This window comes from Eleutherodactylus coqui, chromosome 13, assembly GCF_035609145.1.
Source record: "Eleutherodactylus coqui strain aEleCoq1 chromosome 13, aEleCoq1.hap1, whole genome shotgun sequence".
NCBI classification, from domain to species: domain Eukaryota; kingdom Metazoa; phylum Chordata; class Amphibia; order Anura; family Eleutherodactylidae; genus Eleutherodactylus; species Eleutherodactylus coqui.
Genome location: NC_089849.1, coordinates 94,486,145 through 94,501,210, shown reverse-complemented (window position 1 = coordinate 94,501,210; position 15,066 = coordinate 94,486,145). Strand labels below are relative to the sequence as shown.

The 15,066-nt window shown below is 43.3% G+C and overlaps 1 protein-coding gene across 1 annotated transcript in view; it reads left to right on the top strand.

Annotated features, from left to right (window-relative positions):
* The window catches only part of LOC136587423 (uncharacterized), a 69,573-nt gene that overhangs the window by 10,728 nt on the left and 43,779 nt on the right, over positions 1-15,066 (top strand). Inside the window, exons 4-13 of the mRNA XM_066585990.1 lie at positions 3,073-3,226; positions 5,290-5,394; positions 5,492-6,613; positions 6,709-6,772; positions 7,298-7,378; positions 7,725-7,766; positions 9,171-9,212; positions 9,391-9,471; positions 10,083-10,124; positions 10,241-10,333. Coding sequence (XP_066442087.1) covers positions 7,368-7,378; positions 7,725-7,766; positions 9,171-9,212; positions 9,391-9,471; positions 10,083-10,124; positions 10,241-10,333 — 311 coding nt within the window. The 5' untranslated portion in view covers positions 3,073-3,226; positions 5,290-5,394; positions 5,492-6,613; positions 6,709-6,772; positions 7,298-7,367. The remainder of the gene's footprint in view (positions 1-3,072; positions 3,227-5,289; positions 5,395-5,491; positions 6,614-6,708; positions 6,773-7,297; positions 7,379-7,724; positions 7,767-9,170; positions 9,213-9,390; positions 9,472-10,082; positions 10,125-10,240; positions 10,334-15,066) is intronic.

Below are 15,066 nucleotides of genomic sequence, written 5' to 3'. Positions count from 1 at the left end.
GGTAAAAAAGCCCTGTTCATGTGCAACTACACTGCATTGGCTTCATTCACACGAGCGCATAAACGTCAAAGTTTTTACAGCCGAGCGATATACGGAGCCTGCGGTTGCCAATGCATCCATTCACACGGGCGAATATACGGCACGTAAAAACGTTGAGACGTCAAAAATGGAACATATGTGACCGAAATACACAGCGACACATATACGCTGGGTAAAAAGACAGTTTTGGAGCTTCGGTGATATAGACTCTAATGAACCAAAGAGAGAGAGAGAAAAAGAACCTCAGCGCTCTATAGATGTTTGTAGTCAAATGGTATGTGAATAGTTAATGACTTACTTCAAGGGGGGCGCCTGTGTATAGGCGCCCCCAGGTCCCAGAAGGTGTATCAAATAGATTCTTGCTCCGGCAGCAGGAAGAAAGTTCCACAGTCTATTTAGTACGACGCGCTTCGGCCATTAACATCCGTTGGCCTTCATCAAGTACATGGGATAATACAAACACACAACCTATATATATAGTACAACAATTATTTGTAGAGTCAGTGTTAGTTACTGGGTCCCGAAGGGAGTGACGGCGTGACGTCATGACGCCCGTCACATGATCACGCCGCGTGGTGACGCGGCTGTTGCCCGATGGGTTATGGGTCCCGGACGGATCATGTGATGGTGTAACGTGATGACACCGCTCACATGATCACACCGTGTGATGACGTGGTGGTCTGCTGATGATAGTGTATCCCGGAGGGTTCATATGATGATGTGACGTGAGTCACATGACCAGTTACGTGATAACGTAGCGGTCTTCTAATACGCTGCGGGTCAAATAATAGGGCATAGGGGTATACATCCCCATGATCTTGCCGTATGTTAGCGTAAGATCATATGTATGCGAATAGAGTGCTATTAGGGTGAATGCAGACGGCCGGGTCGGATTACGGCTGCGAGAAAGGGCTAACTAGTCGTTGTGATTTTCTAGCGGCGATATCGCTATCGCCCGTGTGAAAGAGGCCTACAAAATACAGCAGCGGCTCCCTGCCTTAACAGCACCATAAGTTAGTTCATGGTGGGTCAGGCAGCGGACAGGATCCCTTCACCCCTTAGTGATGAGGCTCTTCTCCGTTTTTTTCTCCCCTCTTTTAAACAATGATAACTCCTTTATTTCTCCATTGATCTCGCTGTCTGGGGGTTGGTTTTTGCGGGACGAGTTGTATTTCCCAATGATACTATGTAATTTACCATATAATGTACAAAAAACCTTAAAGAAATTCGAAGTGGAGAGAAATGGAAAACAAATGAAATTCCGCTCTTTCGGTGCATCTTGTTTCTACGGCGCACAAACTGCAACAAGAATGACCTGATACCTTTATTCTGCGGGTCGGACGATTACTACCATAGCAAACTTATAGAGGTTTTTTCTTTTTTATTATTTCCTGTCTCCATCTTCTGCGTGCCATGGCTTTTTTATTCTTCAGTTGACATAGTTGTGCGGGGCTCATTTTCTGCGGGACGTCCTGTAGTTTGTATTGGTACCATATTGGAACACATACGACTTTTTGATCACTTTTCATTCCATATTTTCTTGGAGACAGGGTGACGAAAAAACGCGCATTTTACGGCAGTTTACAAGCAACGAACAAAGGAACAGCATGCTACGATCAGTGAGCCAATCAGCGCCCAGGATACAAAACACATTCCATCAGCCACTAGTGTGCCGTGTACAATCTCGCGTTGGTAAGCGCTAGTGGCGTACTGTATCTCCTGTATGTACGCAAATTTCCACAATATAGCGAAAGCAGAATTCTATAGGGTCTATCTAAAATCTGCGATGCACTGAAGCCGCATTCATTGCACCGCGATATAGCGAGGGATCACTGTAAATGTAAAATTTCCCTCTTTGGGGAGAATGTTTTGCTTAAATCTACCAAACTGCACAAACCTTTCCAACGTCTACACAACTTTATAGAAGTATGGTCAACTTTCCGGGTATAAAACCAAGACGTCCAAAACGGAAGCATTACCCCATAGCGTTTCCAGGCCTGCGCTGTGATTCTCCAGCATAACTTCCAGTATCCATGGAAGCATAATGCAATTAAAATATTTGGGGTTTATGTTAACAAGTCGTACGTTGGGTTTATTCTCAGAACTGCCTTACCCTATTCCACCAATTAAAGGCTACCTTAACTAAATTGCTTACTACAGATGAGGGAGCACCAAAATGCTCGGGTACTCGAGTTGAACTTTTCGTAATGCTCAAAGCTCGTTTCGAGTAATGAACCCCACTGAAGTCAATGGGAGACTGGAGCACTTTTCAAGCTGACCAATGCTCCACATGGGGGAGGTTGTGTGAAGCACTTGAGAACTTATTAGTACCTCTGCACTGGTCTTGAGAAGAAGTAGTTACTTACAAATGCTCTCTCTTAATCTTGGGGACTCACTCCACTCACATCCAAAACACAAACAGCACAGGTAATCTGTCCTCCTCTTCCATCTTCACCACAAAGAGGCTGAAGGTGCCTCAAGTAATAGACAAGATGTAACACCTTGGAAGATGGAACTCCTTTCCTGCTCTCAATCACTCCTATTTATACCTTCCTTTATACCACATGATATGACCGACTTGATACATTTACATGCATGCTTTGGATTTTATTAAAAGTTAACCTCTCAAGCGCCGCAGCTATGCAACACAGACACTGGAAATGACGAGACACAGCAAGTGTCTCACAGTGCATCCACATAAGACAAACATGTATGGCATTTATGGAGGGGACCAGGATGGTGTACTGGGTCACTACATTGGGATAGTTCTTTTAAGCTCGCTAGTTTTTCAGTGCGGAGTGACATGCAATATTTTATGTGACTGCAACGCTTCTATATTGCTGGAACTGTTGGTCACTTTTGTGTGACTCGTTACTGTTTGACCTCGTAAAGATGTGCTTTACTTTGTGGGGGGTGGGGCGAAGTGCAGCTTTACCATAAGGGATTGAAGGCTTTGTTGGTTGCAATTAATGAGTCCATAAATACTCCGGGAAATAACTGTTATTGAGAACCTTTAATCTGCTGCTTCTCCAGGCGGGAGCGTCTCGTTCTATGGAGTCCCGGCAATCTGGCGGAAGTCATAGGGACAGATGTCGGTCTGGACGCAGAAGAGAGCGCAGCAATAATCCACAGAAACGGCGTAGTCGGGGCGGGGACAAGAATAAGGATTCTGTACGGAAAAAGACGGGTAAGATTGTATCTTGTTGTGCGCACAATATACAGGCAATGTTTAAGGGTCATTCTCTATATACAGTAAGGGATGTTTTCTACAGGCATCTCATATACTTTGTGTGTTCAACTCTTTTTAGATCTGATCTACTTATTAAACGGCCGCCAGCTTTTACATTTTACGTATAGAAAAGAACAATAAACATACAAAATCACAAACTATTACAAGCCCAGAAAAAATAGAAGCATCCCCTCCCCCGGAACGCACAGAGACCACATCTATAGCTGCATGTGTTACTTCAGATTTGTGTTTGAACTCTTAAACATTTGCAATATCTCTGCTTGCTGTTGGTGAATGAGAACAGTCTTGTCTACATACACCGGCTGCAGAGCTGTACATAGGTAAGCCGGGGTCACATGACTGCTGGCGTGCTGCGAGTACACAATGACATGCATGCTTGCTGTGTACCACCAATCCCCATTGTATTGGTCTAGGCAATGCTCTTTGAGCTAAACGCATCTGCAGGAATGTCTCTGCTACTTTGCTACAACGTATCAGTCTGAGGCCCGGACTATGTGGAAGGGGCACCACAGAAATGATCAGAGCCCATAATGAATTATGATATTATGGTATTGTGTATAATGTCCAGTCCCATATATAATAATGGCCGACCAGTCACCTAGATTCTCACTAACCTATTATCTCTTTAATAGTGCAGAGAGAGAGAGAGTTTGCGAGTTTTAGCGACAAAAATTATGGAGGATTTTAAGCAGATGTATAGAGATGAGATGTAAGTATCCTTTTGTAAGACCCCTGAATGATATATAGATACATGGAAGGATATCAGGAAAACAAATGTGAGAAGGTGCAACCAACTTATTATAGAAACCAGGATAATGGAGCCAAAAACCAACAGTCCATAAGGATGATCCATAGGGAAGATCCACATGACTACCAAATGGGTTCTTTTTTCAGTGGAATTACACAGTGTTTTACACATCTCCTAGTTCATTGCTCATGCATTTGCACACTCCCCATTGACTTCTATGGAGGCTTTTAGAGTGCAAATGTGTAGGAAAAAAAGAGCACGGTGAGATTCTTTTTGTGCAACCGAAATGTGCAGAAAAAATACAGGCATGTGAATGAATCCAATGAAATGAATTGGTTCTATTCTCTATGTATTGCACATATATATTTTGTGTGTACATAAGCCTGTGTGGCGCAGGCCTTAAATTGCTCTACAACCACTTAGTAGTTCCGAGTTGTTGACTAGGACATGGGATCCTTAAGGTCCCCATACACAGTGGACTAAAGTCATCCAAACCTGCCAATTTTGGTGGGATGACCTGTATATAGGGGCCCTTTGATCTTCTACCAACAGATTATGTTGAGGAATGAAGGATCAGGTATGTTGAATGTTAAAGCCTGATCCTTTTGTCCCCCTGGAGATACGTTGTCACCAGAACTGTCTGTAGTGGCCAAACCAAGCATTCATGTGTAAGAAGAGCAGAATGGCAAAAGAGGAAGAGCCAAACCAAACTCTATAGTTATATGATAAGTCAGGGCCAACCACTGAATCCAGCAATGGCTATTATGTGATACACGCAGCGTTTTACACATATGGCCATGGGAACGAACCCTTCCAGGCGTTATTCCAGGATTGAAAGTTCTCCTCTGTCCACAGGATAGGGGATACACAAATGTATAACACATTTTATTAAAGTCATACTAAATTACCTTAAAATAAACAAGTATGTGTACGTGATCTGCAAGGACGGGTTCAGAACCAAATTGGTTCAGAGTGCTTCCACGTGGATGAGCAGCCCAGAGAATGCCACAGAAAAATTCTGCAGCCCGTACCTCTGCTTCCACCGGCTTCTGTTCTCCCAGCAGTGGTTGCAGGGTGTTTGTTCTCTGATGTTTCTTATCTGACACGCTAACGTCCATCTCTTCATCCATCATTAGCAGAAGTGCTGCCTGTATCTGGAAAATGATGGCGGGCGCTGATGTTCCTGAATTATACACCCTGTAGTAGGGAGACGATGTCCTAGATTATCACCATCTTCTTTACTCTCTAATAGGACCCACGAGGAAGAAGCGGCAACATTTTACACCCTACCGGCCTATTATAACATCTGTGCCGATGAGTTGCCGCAAAGACACCTTAAAGACTTCTTGGAAAAGCAGTAAGTATTTCACTGTCGGACCCCCATGATAGTGACTGTTGCCGCAATACCTGGGGCTATTCTTCCCAGACATAATAATTCTTTTCTTCTCCCACAGGTGGCTGGAGACCACCAGGAACAACGGCGTGGTTTACTACCAGTAAGTATCTCCTAGCATGATGATCCTAATGTTCTAGTGTTATAGGAATTGCTGTTTTTTCCTTTCTAAAGGCCCTTTTAGACGCAACGATTTTGCTCAGAAGACATCTTTTGAGCGATAATCATTGTGTGCATTTACACGGCAAGATGATTGCTCAAAATTTGCTCAAACGACAGTTTAGGTGACGGTTTTGAGCGTTCACTTTGCATAAGTGTGTAAATGTATGCAGAATACAAGTGGGACCGCTATCTTTTCCATATAGCTGTTGTCTTCTCGGAGCGCTCAGCTGGTATATAGGTGTACGCTCCATGTGAAGTATACAGAAGACAGCTGGAGTGCTGTCTTCTGCATAATCCTGTTGTGTTTACGGAGCACTCAGCTAGTAGTATATAGCTGAGCACTCAGAGGGGGATATGCAGAACATAGCTGGACCGCTGTTTTCTGCATACTCCTGCTGTGTTCTCTAAGCGGGATACCAGCTAAAACAATAGTATCAGAGCTATCCCGCTAAGAACTTAGTGCGTGGCACTGATAGGGCTCATCGTTCTCTCTCAGCTTGCTGAAAGAGATCGATGAACAACTTGTTAATGAAAAATGTACAAAGTCCGTGCACCCAACAATTCTTGCTTAAAAGATGGCTTTGAGCGATTTTTGATCGAGAATTATTGGGTTTAATGAGGCCTTAATTCTCCTCTTAATAAAAGGGCAGAAAGGAGTGACAGTTCACTAGTAACCCCCATCTACCCCAAAATGGGGCACTTAACTTATTTAAATTATCCCACTATAATAAACCCCATATGGGACCTCTGATGGCAAAATTACAAAGTCATGGCTATCAGAACATTGAGATGCAAAAATATCAAAAGTCACTGCTTCCTTAAAGCCTAAAATACACCAGTCCTGATTTTCCTTTTCCATGTAAGGTTATATTATCCTCTGGCCCCATTAGCCACCAGAACTAAATATATATAAATATATATGTTATGAGTTATTCAACAGAGAAGATGATGAGGAGGATAATGAGATACCGTCCGGCCTCGAGGATTCCAGCATGATGGACACATCCGACAGCATCACTGTGTAAGTACTGAATCATCTCCAATGGGCTTATTGTATAAATATATCATATATCACACAACACTATATATATAATATTTATGTATGGGACAAGGCAGAACCTGAGACCATCACTGCCTGTCCTAGTGACCCCCTCCTGGACGAATCTGCCAACATCGTTCTGTAAGTATTGCATCCTCTATGATGGGCTTATTGTACACACCGTATATGACACAACATTACACATAGTTCATTGATAATGACTTATATTCTCCCGACTGACAGTAATATACAACATGGCAGTACACACTGGATATCACATAGCTGATGAGTCGGCTCGGTACACAGGACACATTCACGGGATGACTGGATAGGACTTATGTTAGTATATGGATTAGTATTGCGGTTGGGTTGCGCTCTTGTGCTGCACATTACAAGGCATGGCGCCATTAGTTCAATCATGGATATCCACACATTACAAGGGCGAAGAATTACTTTGGCCAGTATGATAACATCGTTGTGTAAGTACAGAATCCTCTACAATGTGCTTATTGTATATGGACACCATTTATTACACTACATTACAGATAGTTAATACATGATGTGTCGGTCGGTACACGGGACACATTCATGCCTGGCGCGGATTATACAACATATAGTAGCGAGACGATGTCCTAGATTGTCACCATCTTGTTTATTATCTAACAGGGTCCGCTGGTAGGACGATGGCTTTCGTGTGTATGGTCGGGACATTACTGATATAGAAATCAAAAACATCATGGATTATATGTAAGTATCTCACTGTAAGACCCCACAATACTGAGTGTTACCCCAATATCTGGTGCTAATCCCCGCAGACATGACCCCCCCCCCCCACTCATCAGATAATTACAGCGCAGGGACAAGGGGCCGTATATAACACTGCCAATAGCAGCGCCTGACCCGACAGGCAAATAATACAAAAATAATCCCTCATACAATCACCAGTAAATTTCACCTGCAATCTGACGGGGTGTTGCAGAAAATTCCTTGCTTCATATTGTATAAATTTTTTTTCTTATAAATATTCTTTTTTGACCATTTTTTAACCTGTAAATGTCATATTCACATTGTTCTTTTGTTATGTCTTCCGCAGATCAAAACAGACAATTAATGAAAACTCCTTGGTCTCTGATCAGTAAGTATTTTCCAGCATAATGACCCCATCTCTCTAGTGATAATCTACAATGTGATTATCGTGTAAATACGCCACATATTCCATTGCTATATATATATATATGGCTAGCTGATATACCCGGCTTCACCCGAGTTAATTTGGTACTGGTGTTTATCTGATGTTCACACGGAAAATCTTATGAAGTCGTGGTTACTTTAGAGATACTGAGGAAATACATATGTTCACCATTTTGCATAGTTCTCTGCGTTACCCAGGAAACACCACATGGAGGTAACCATGCGACGTTTCCTTTATATAAAATGACATCAGGAAGTGAGAGAATTAGATTCCGTATGTAAAATTTGGACGCTAATTCTTTTGCGCATAGAATTGAATAATGGAGTTGGGACCCATTAGCTTTTCGTATTTATGACATAATCAATGCTCGTGCCAAATTTCCTGTTTCTATGACACCGGAAAGTGAGAAAATTACATTCCGCATGTAAAATTTGGACACTACTTCTTTTGCGCATAGAATTGAATAATCGAGTTGGGACCTATTAACTTTTCCTATTTATGACATAATCAATGCTTGTGCCAAATTTCACGTTTCTATGACACCGGAAAGTGAGAAAATTAGATTCCGTACGTAAAATGTGGACGCTAATTCTTTTGTGCATAGAATTGAATAATCGAGTTGGGACCTATTAACTTTTCCTATTTATGACATATTCAATGCTCGTGCCAAATTTTAAGTTTCTGACATTGGGAAGTGATTTAGATTATGTACGTTAAATTTCGACGCCATTTCGAGTTGGGACCCATTAGCTTTTCCTATTTTGGAGATAATCTATGCTTGTGCCAAAATTCATGTTTCTACGACATCGGGAAGTTGGAGAACTTTTGGTCAGTCAGTCAGTGAGTGAGTGATATGTTACTATAGATTTTTTTTTTTAGACTAAGGCCTCCTTCCCACGAACGGATTTCCGCCGCGTAATTCGCGGCGAAAATCCACTGCGTTGCCCGCAGCTATTAGGTTCTATTGAACTTAATAGCTCAGGGCACACGGTGCGGAATTCCGCACCGTGAAATCTCCCGTCCTCACCCGCGGCATGCTCTATTTGCCGCGGGTGTACGCGCTGATGGCTTCCATTGCAGTCAATGGAAGCCGTCCGTTCACGCTATCTCCCGCTGTAATACAGCGGAAGATAGCGTGAAAACACTTTCCCGCCTACCGCCGCCGCGTCATGTGACGCGGCGGCGGTGGGCGGGGAAGCGTCATGCGAGAGCGAAGATGCCGGATCCGCTGGTAAGTATGGGGGGTGCCGTGTCACGCTCGTGTGAAGCCGGCCTAACTGTTATTACATTATCCTCTGGTCACCTGCGAGAACTAAATTTCTTTATATGTGATGTTTTGTTCAACAGAGAAGAAGATGTAATCAAAAGTGGATGTGATAACGTAGTTGAGTAAGTAGAGAATCCTCTACAACGTGCTTATTGTATACAGGCAACATTTATTACATTACAGATAGTTAAAAGATGTTTCGGTCGGTACACGGACGCATTCATTGCAGGCGCTGATTATACAACTTATAGTAGCGAGACGATGTCCTAGATTGTCACCATCTTGTTTATTGTCTAACAGGGTCCGCTGGGAGGAGGACGGTATTCGCGTATATGGTCAAGACATCACCAATATAGAAATCAAAAACATCATGGATTATATGTAAGTATCTCGCTGTTAGACCCCACAATACTGAGTGTTACCACAATATCCGGTACTAATCCTCCCAGACATGACCCCCACTCATCAGATAATCACACCACAGGGCAAGGGGCCATATACAACACTATTAGGGTGACTACCCACTACAGTTTTTGTTTTTCACTGCGAATTTCGCAGCGTTTTTTTTTCTGCGGGGGTCTATGGGACTTCTAATGTTAAAATCGCGATTGCGCAAAATTGCGATTTACCGCGAAATCGCGATTTTTAACATTACAAGTCCCATAGACCCCTGCAGAAAAAAAAACGCTGCGAATTTCGCAGTGGAAAAAAAACTGTAGTGGGTAGTCACCCTTATAATAGTGGGAATGCAGAAGTGGAGAGAAGCCAATAGCAGCATCCAACCACGACAGGCAAATAATTCAAATAAATCCCTCATACAATCACCAGTAAATATCATCTACAATCTCATTGGGTGTTGCAGAAAATTCCTTGCTTCATATTGTATAGATTCTATCATATAAATATTCTTTTTTGACCATTATTTAACCTGTGACCATTATTTAACCTGTTAATGTCATATTTACATTGTTCTTTTGTTATGTCTTCCGCAGATCAAAACAGCCAATTGAGGAAAATACCCCGGTCAGTGATCAGTAAGTATCTTGCGGCATAATGACCCCATCTCTCTAGTGATAATCTACAATGTGTTTATCGTATAAATACGCCATATATTACATATATATATATATATATATTATTTGTTGTTCAGTAGAGTAGAAGAAGTCCAGGAGGAGGACAAAAGTTCAGAGCACACCGGACTTGGGACGGAATCAAAAATGGCTGTATGTGACAACACCAGCATGTAAGTAGAAATCATCTACAATGGGCTTATTGCATAAACACTATGTATTACATGACATTATAGATATTTATGTTTAGATTATACATATGTTATGTTTTGTTCAGTATTGAAGAAGATAAAACAGAAGAAAAAGATGTCAGTTTCCCATCAACTAACAAACTCGATACCATCGGTGTGTAAGTAGAGAATCATCTACAATGGGCTTATTGTAAAAGACATCACATATTACACTACATTACAGACACTGGCATAACTATTGAGGATGTGATTGCATTAGAGGGCCTATAAGGCTTCTCTTTTCCATATAGGGAGCCCAGTACTATGAATAAAGCATTGTAGTTGGGGTCCTGTTACAGGTTTTGCATTGGGGCTCAGGAACTTCAAGTTACGCCTCTGCGTTAAGGAGTTAAAAGAAGTTGGGGGTCCCTAAGATAAACCTTTGCACCCAGGCCCATGAACCTTTAGCAACGCCCCTGATTACAGATATGTAATTAATGATTAATAAGTGTCGATGATAGGATGGAGAAGGATACGGATGGGATAAACATGGAGGAGTATGAGGAATTGGAGGGTGATAAGGAGGATGAGGCAGGATACATGATGAGAAAGATCTCATTGTAGGACCCCGCAGTAGTGACCGTTACCCCAATATCTGGGCTCATCCTCCTGGACATCCCCCCCAACACTCCCTCATCAGAAATCACACTTCAGAGACAAGGGACGGACATGATGGGGATATAATATACAATCATTACAACACATGACATCATTAGTTCGCAGTATGTCAGGGATGGCTACAGAATATAATGGTTTAGTTTTGCTTTTGGATATTTGGTTTCTTATCATATTTTTCTTCGGAAGCAAAAACAATAGCAGATGGAGACGATTTAAAAGGTGAGTACAAGACTCATTCATTCTTTATGTCTTACAGTTTATTTTCTCTGGGGTTCATGGAATACAGGCTTCGGCTATGTTCACACCTGTGTTGTGGATTCTGTATTCCTCCTGTGTTATGAGAACAGTAAAGGCCCTTTTACATGCAGATAATCGTACAAAGGACTAAAAGATTGAAAGATTTAGTGATCTATTTGGATAACATGTTAATGGCCATTAACACTTTATCATCTTCATTTGCATGTAAAAGGACCCGCAGGCACATTGCATTGTTCTCCTAATATAAGCATGCCTTGGGGAGAATATCCTGCAGTCTATGGAAAGATGAGTGAAATACATTCAAATGGAATAGATTTTCTCAGCCTTTCAGCTGCTGAACGATGGATTTGAAAAAAACTAAAATCCATCATTCAAATAAACAGTGCGTAATGTCTGCGTTTGACATGTATTATCGCTAATTTCTGGCCGTTTGGACAAATTTTCAGCAATATTCATTGCATGTAAAAAGGCCTTAAGAAAGAATCTCCCGGCCAAAAGGTTCCATCTTATAACTGAACTCTGATGCTAAGCAGCCCCCATTGACTATAATGGGTCTGTTCGGTCCTGTTATCCCGCCCAGCATTTTACCGGATATAAATGTTCTGCATGCAGGACTCTCTTGTCCAACATTTCGCACGATCTGTGCCGGAGGCTCCGGATACAACCTTCACCTACCGATGTCAGCAAAGCCTTATTTCCCCCCTACATTCCCCTATGTACAGATTAGAGGTAATGGTGATGCAATTGTTACCAGCCATTAAGTACTGTTACCAGTTATCTGTACAGAGAACGATGCCCAGAACACACAGCGTCCCCCTGACACGTCTCCCCCATCCATCGAATACAGGAAGCCTTATATATATCACCGCTTCTCCGACCCCGCACTTCTGGCTTCTGTACCCACAAGACCCCTTGCTATAACCCCCCATTCTCTAGTATAAAGTCAATTCCCCAGTCACTACTGTCCTCACAGGACTAATCTTCTCTTATGAAATTCTCACGCTTGTTTTCTTCTTTTTTCAGAACCATCAGAAACCAACTTTGCTGCGGCAAGCCTAAGATTCTTGAGGATGACTAAAACATCTTGCCTTCTCCATCCTCCTCCCACAACCTGCCCCCATAACCCTCTCCCCAATTCCCTCCCCTCCCCCACACTCCCTCAGAAATCACAATTGTGAGCCAAGGGAAGTCGTGGCAGAGAAACAAGATTGAATAGATTTTCATCCTTTCCTTGCAGTGCCTCCACTCCCCCCACCCCATAAGCCTCTCCCCAATTCCCTCCACTCCTCCCTCATCAGAAAATCACAATTGAGAGCCAAGGGGAGTCGTGAAAAAATTTTCATCCTTTCATTGCAGTGCCTGGCATCATTAGTTTGTCTTCTTTATTTAGATTCTTCAGAGAATAATCTTTTGTTGCATCCACATGAAGACCATGGCTAAAACCGCTCCCCTCCCCAAACTTCCTCTCCTCCTCTACCTCTATAGCTCTCTCTCCTCCCCAATCCCTCTCCACCACCCTTCTGCAAAACCCATAATCAGACCCACCACAATGTTCTCCTCTGTTCACAAAGCTCTCTCCTGTCCCCCACCCCCAAAACCCTCCACCCAATGAAACATTAAAAGAATGGATGCACAAGGAAGGAGTGAAGCAGACCCTTGGTCAGGATCGGCTCTAGATTTACATGGCCTTTGGGCAACAAAGTCTCAGTGGACCACCTTAGTAATTTATAGACCCCACTCTGCGACCTGAGACATTAATAATGCCCCATTATACGATCCAAGTCATTAATAAGGCCCCATTATATGATGCAAGCCATTAATTAGGCCTCATGGTGCCCCCCAAGTTATTGATAGGCCCACTCAGCTCCATCACGATCCCACGTCACCTAAAATTGTAAACACCAGAACTTCTCTTATTGTGCTTACACTTTACATTTAATACACATTTTATGGCCAGACCCCCATTCATTCTACATATTGTTCAATAATATTTTATTAGAGTTATTTGCGGCATACAACTTACAACATTGTCAATTTGTGTCATACTTATAATGTTTTAACTGTAACTAAAATAAAGCATATACTGCTTATCTGGTCTCGTTTCATGCGTTGAATGTCTCCTATTGACTTCCGTTTTCTCCTCCAGCTAAATCAATCTTTATGACTAACGTTGCAACTTAATTCTTATCTACTAAAAGAAGAGGGAGGAAGAAGAAGAAGAGAAAAAGAAAAAAGACAGAACCAACAGTATAGCTTCATAATCTATTTGTAGTTTCTTGATCCGCGGTTAACCCGCCCGGGGTGTTGGCCAGGGCGCGGTGCCCGTCAGATCTGTACGTAGCTTTAAGTATTCTGATGGCAAATCTAATCAGTTTAATCTTGGGGGGTGGGGGGGTATAGGGAAGAATGGGTAAAGAAGTGAGATGTAAAGAGAGATATGGGAAAAGCGGGTGGTTGTAGGTAGAGTAGAATAGAGGGGTAGATAGATAGTTAAAGCCTCGCAATGCCTTAAAGGGGTTGTCCCGCGCCGAAACGGGGTTTGTTTTTTTTCAATAGCCCCCCCGTTCGGCGCGAGACAAACCCGATGCAGGGGTTTAAAAAAAAAAACCGGATAGTGCTTACCTGAATCCCCGCGCTCCGGTGACTTCTTACTTACCGTGCGAAGATGGCCGCCGGGATCTTTACCCTCGGTGGACCGCAGGTCTTCTGTGCGGTCCATTGCCGATTCCAGCCTCCTGATTGGCTGGAATCGGCACACGTGACGGGGCGGAGCTACGAGGAGCCGCTCTCCGGCACGAGCGGCCCCATTCAGAAGAAAGAAGACCGGACTGCGCAAGCGCGTCTAATCGGGCGATTAGATGCTGAAAATTAGACGGCACCATGGAGACGGGGACGCCAGCAACGGAACAGGTAAGTGAATAACTTCTGTATGGCTCATAATTAATGCACAATGTACATTACAGTGCATTAATATGGCCATACAGAAGTGTATACCCCAACTTTGTTTCGCGGGACAACCCCTTTAGGTCTCGGCGCGGCCACTCGCCCCTGAACTCGTTAATGGTTGGGCAGTTCGCCCCTCTGAAGCCATCCGTCAAAGTCTGCTGACTTGCGGAATGTCAGCCATGGTTCCCAGATCGCATGATAAAATGTGTATTTATTTTCGTCGCAGGCTCTCAACTCCTCCATATGACTTATTTTATCTAAAGCTGTTACCCAGTTCAGCTTGGAGGGTGGAGTTTGCGATTTCCAGAGGCGGGGAATTATAACCCTTGTTGCCAATAGGAAAAATCGGAGAATCCTTTTCTTGTTAGTCCCTATCGACCCGGGTAGGATGGACAGGAGGGCGATTTCAGGAGTGAAAGCCAGAGAACCTCTGGTTAGAGCGTTGTGTAGTCTCTCGACTTCCCTCCAGAGTGGCAATATCTGAGGGCACGACCACCAGATGTGTGTGTGTGTGTCCCCGTTTCCATCTGACATCTCCAGCACTGGTCAGAGGTACCTGGGTAGTATCTGGCTAGTTGTACCGGGGTGCGGTACCATCGTGTGAGCACTTTGTAGTTTAATTCTTGGTGGTTACCTGAAACTGTCATCTTATGCGCCAGGCACCAGGCCTTCATCCAATCCTCGTCTGGCACGGTTCGCCCCAGCTCATTCTCCCAGGATTTCCTGACTCCCCCTCCAGCGTCCCGACCCTCCTCAGCGACCAATATGCTGTAGACCGCAGAGATCTCGCCTTTCTTTTTCTGAGGCGCTTCACACAGCTCCTCAAAGGGGGTCGATGGAGATGTCAGTTTGGT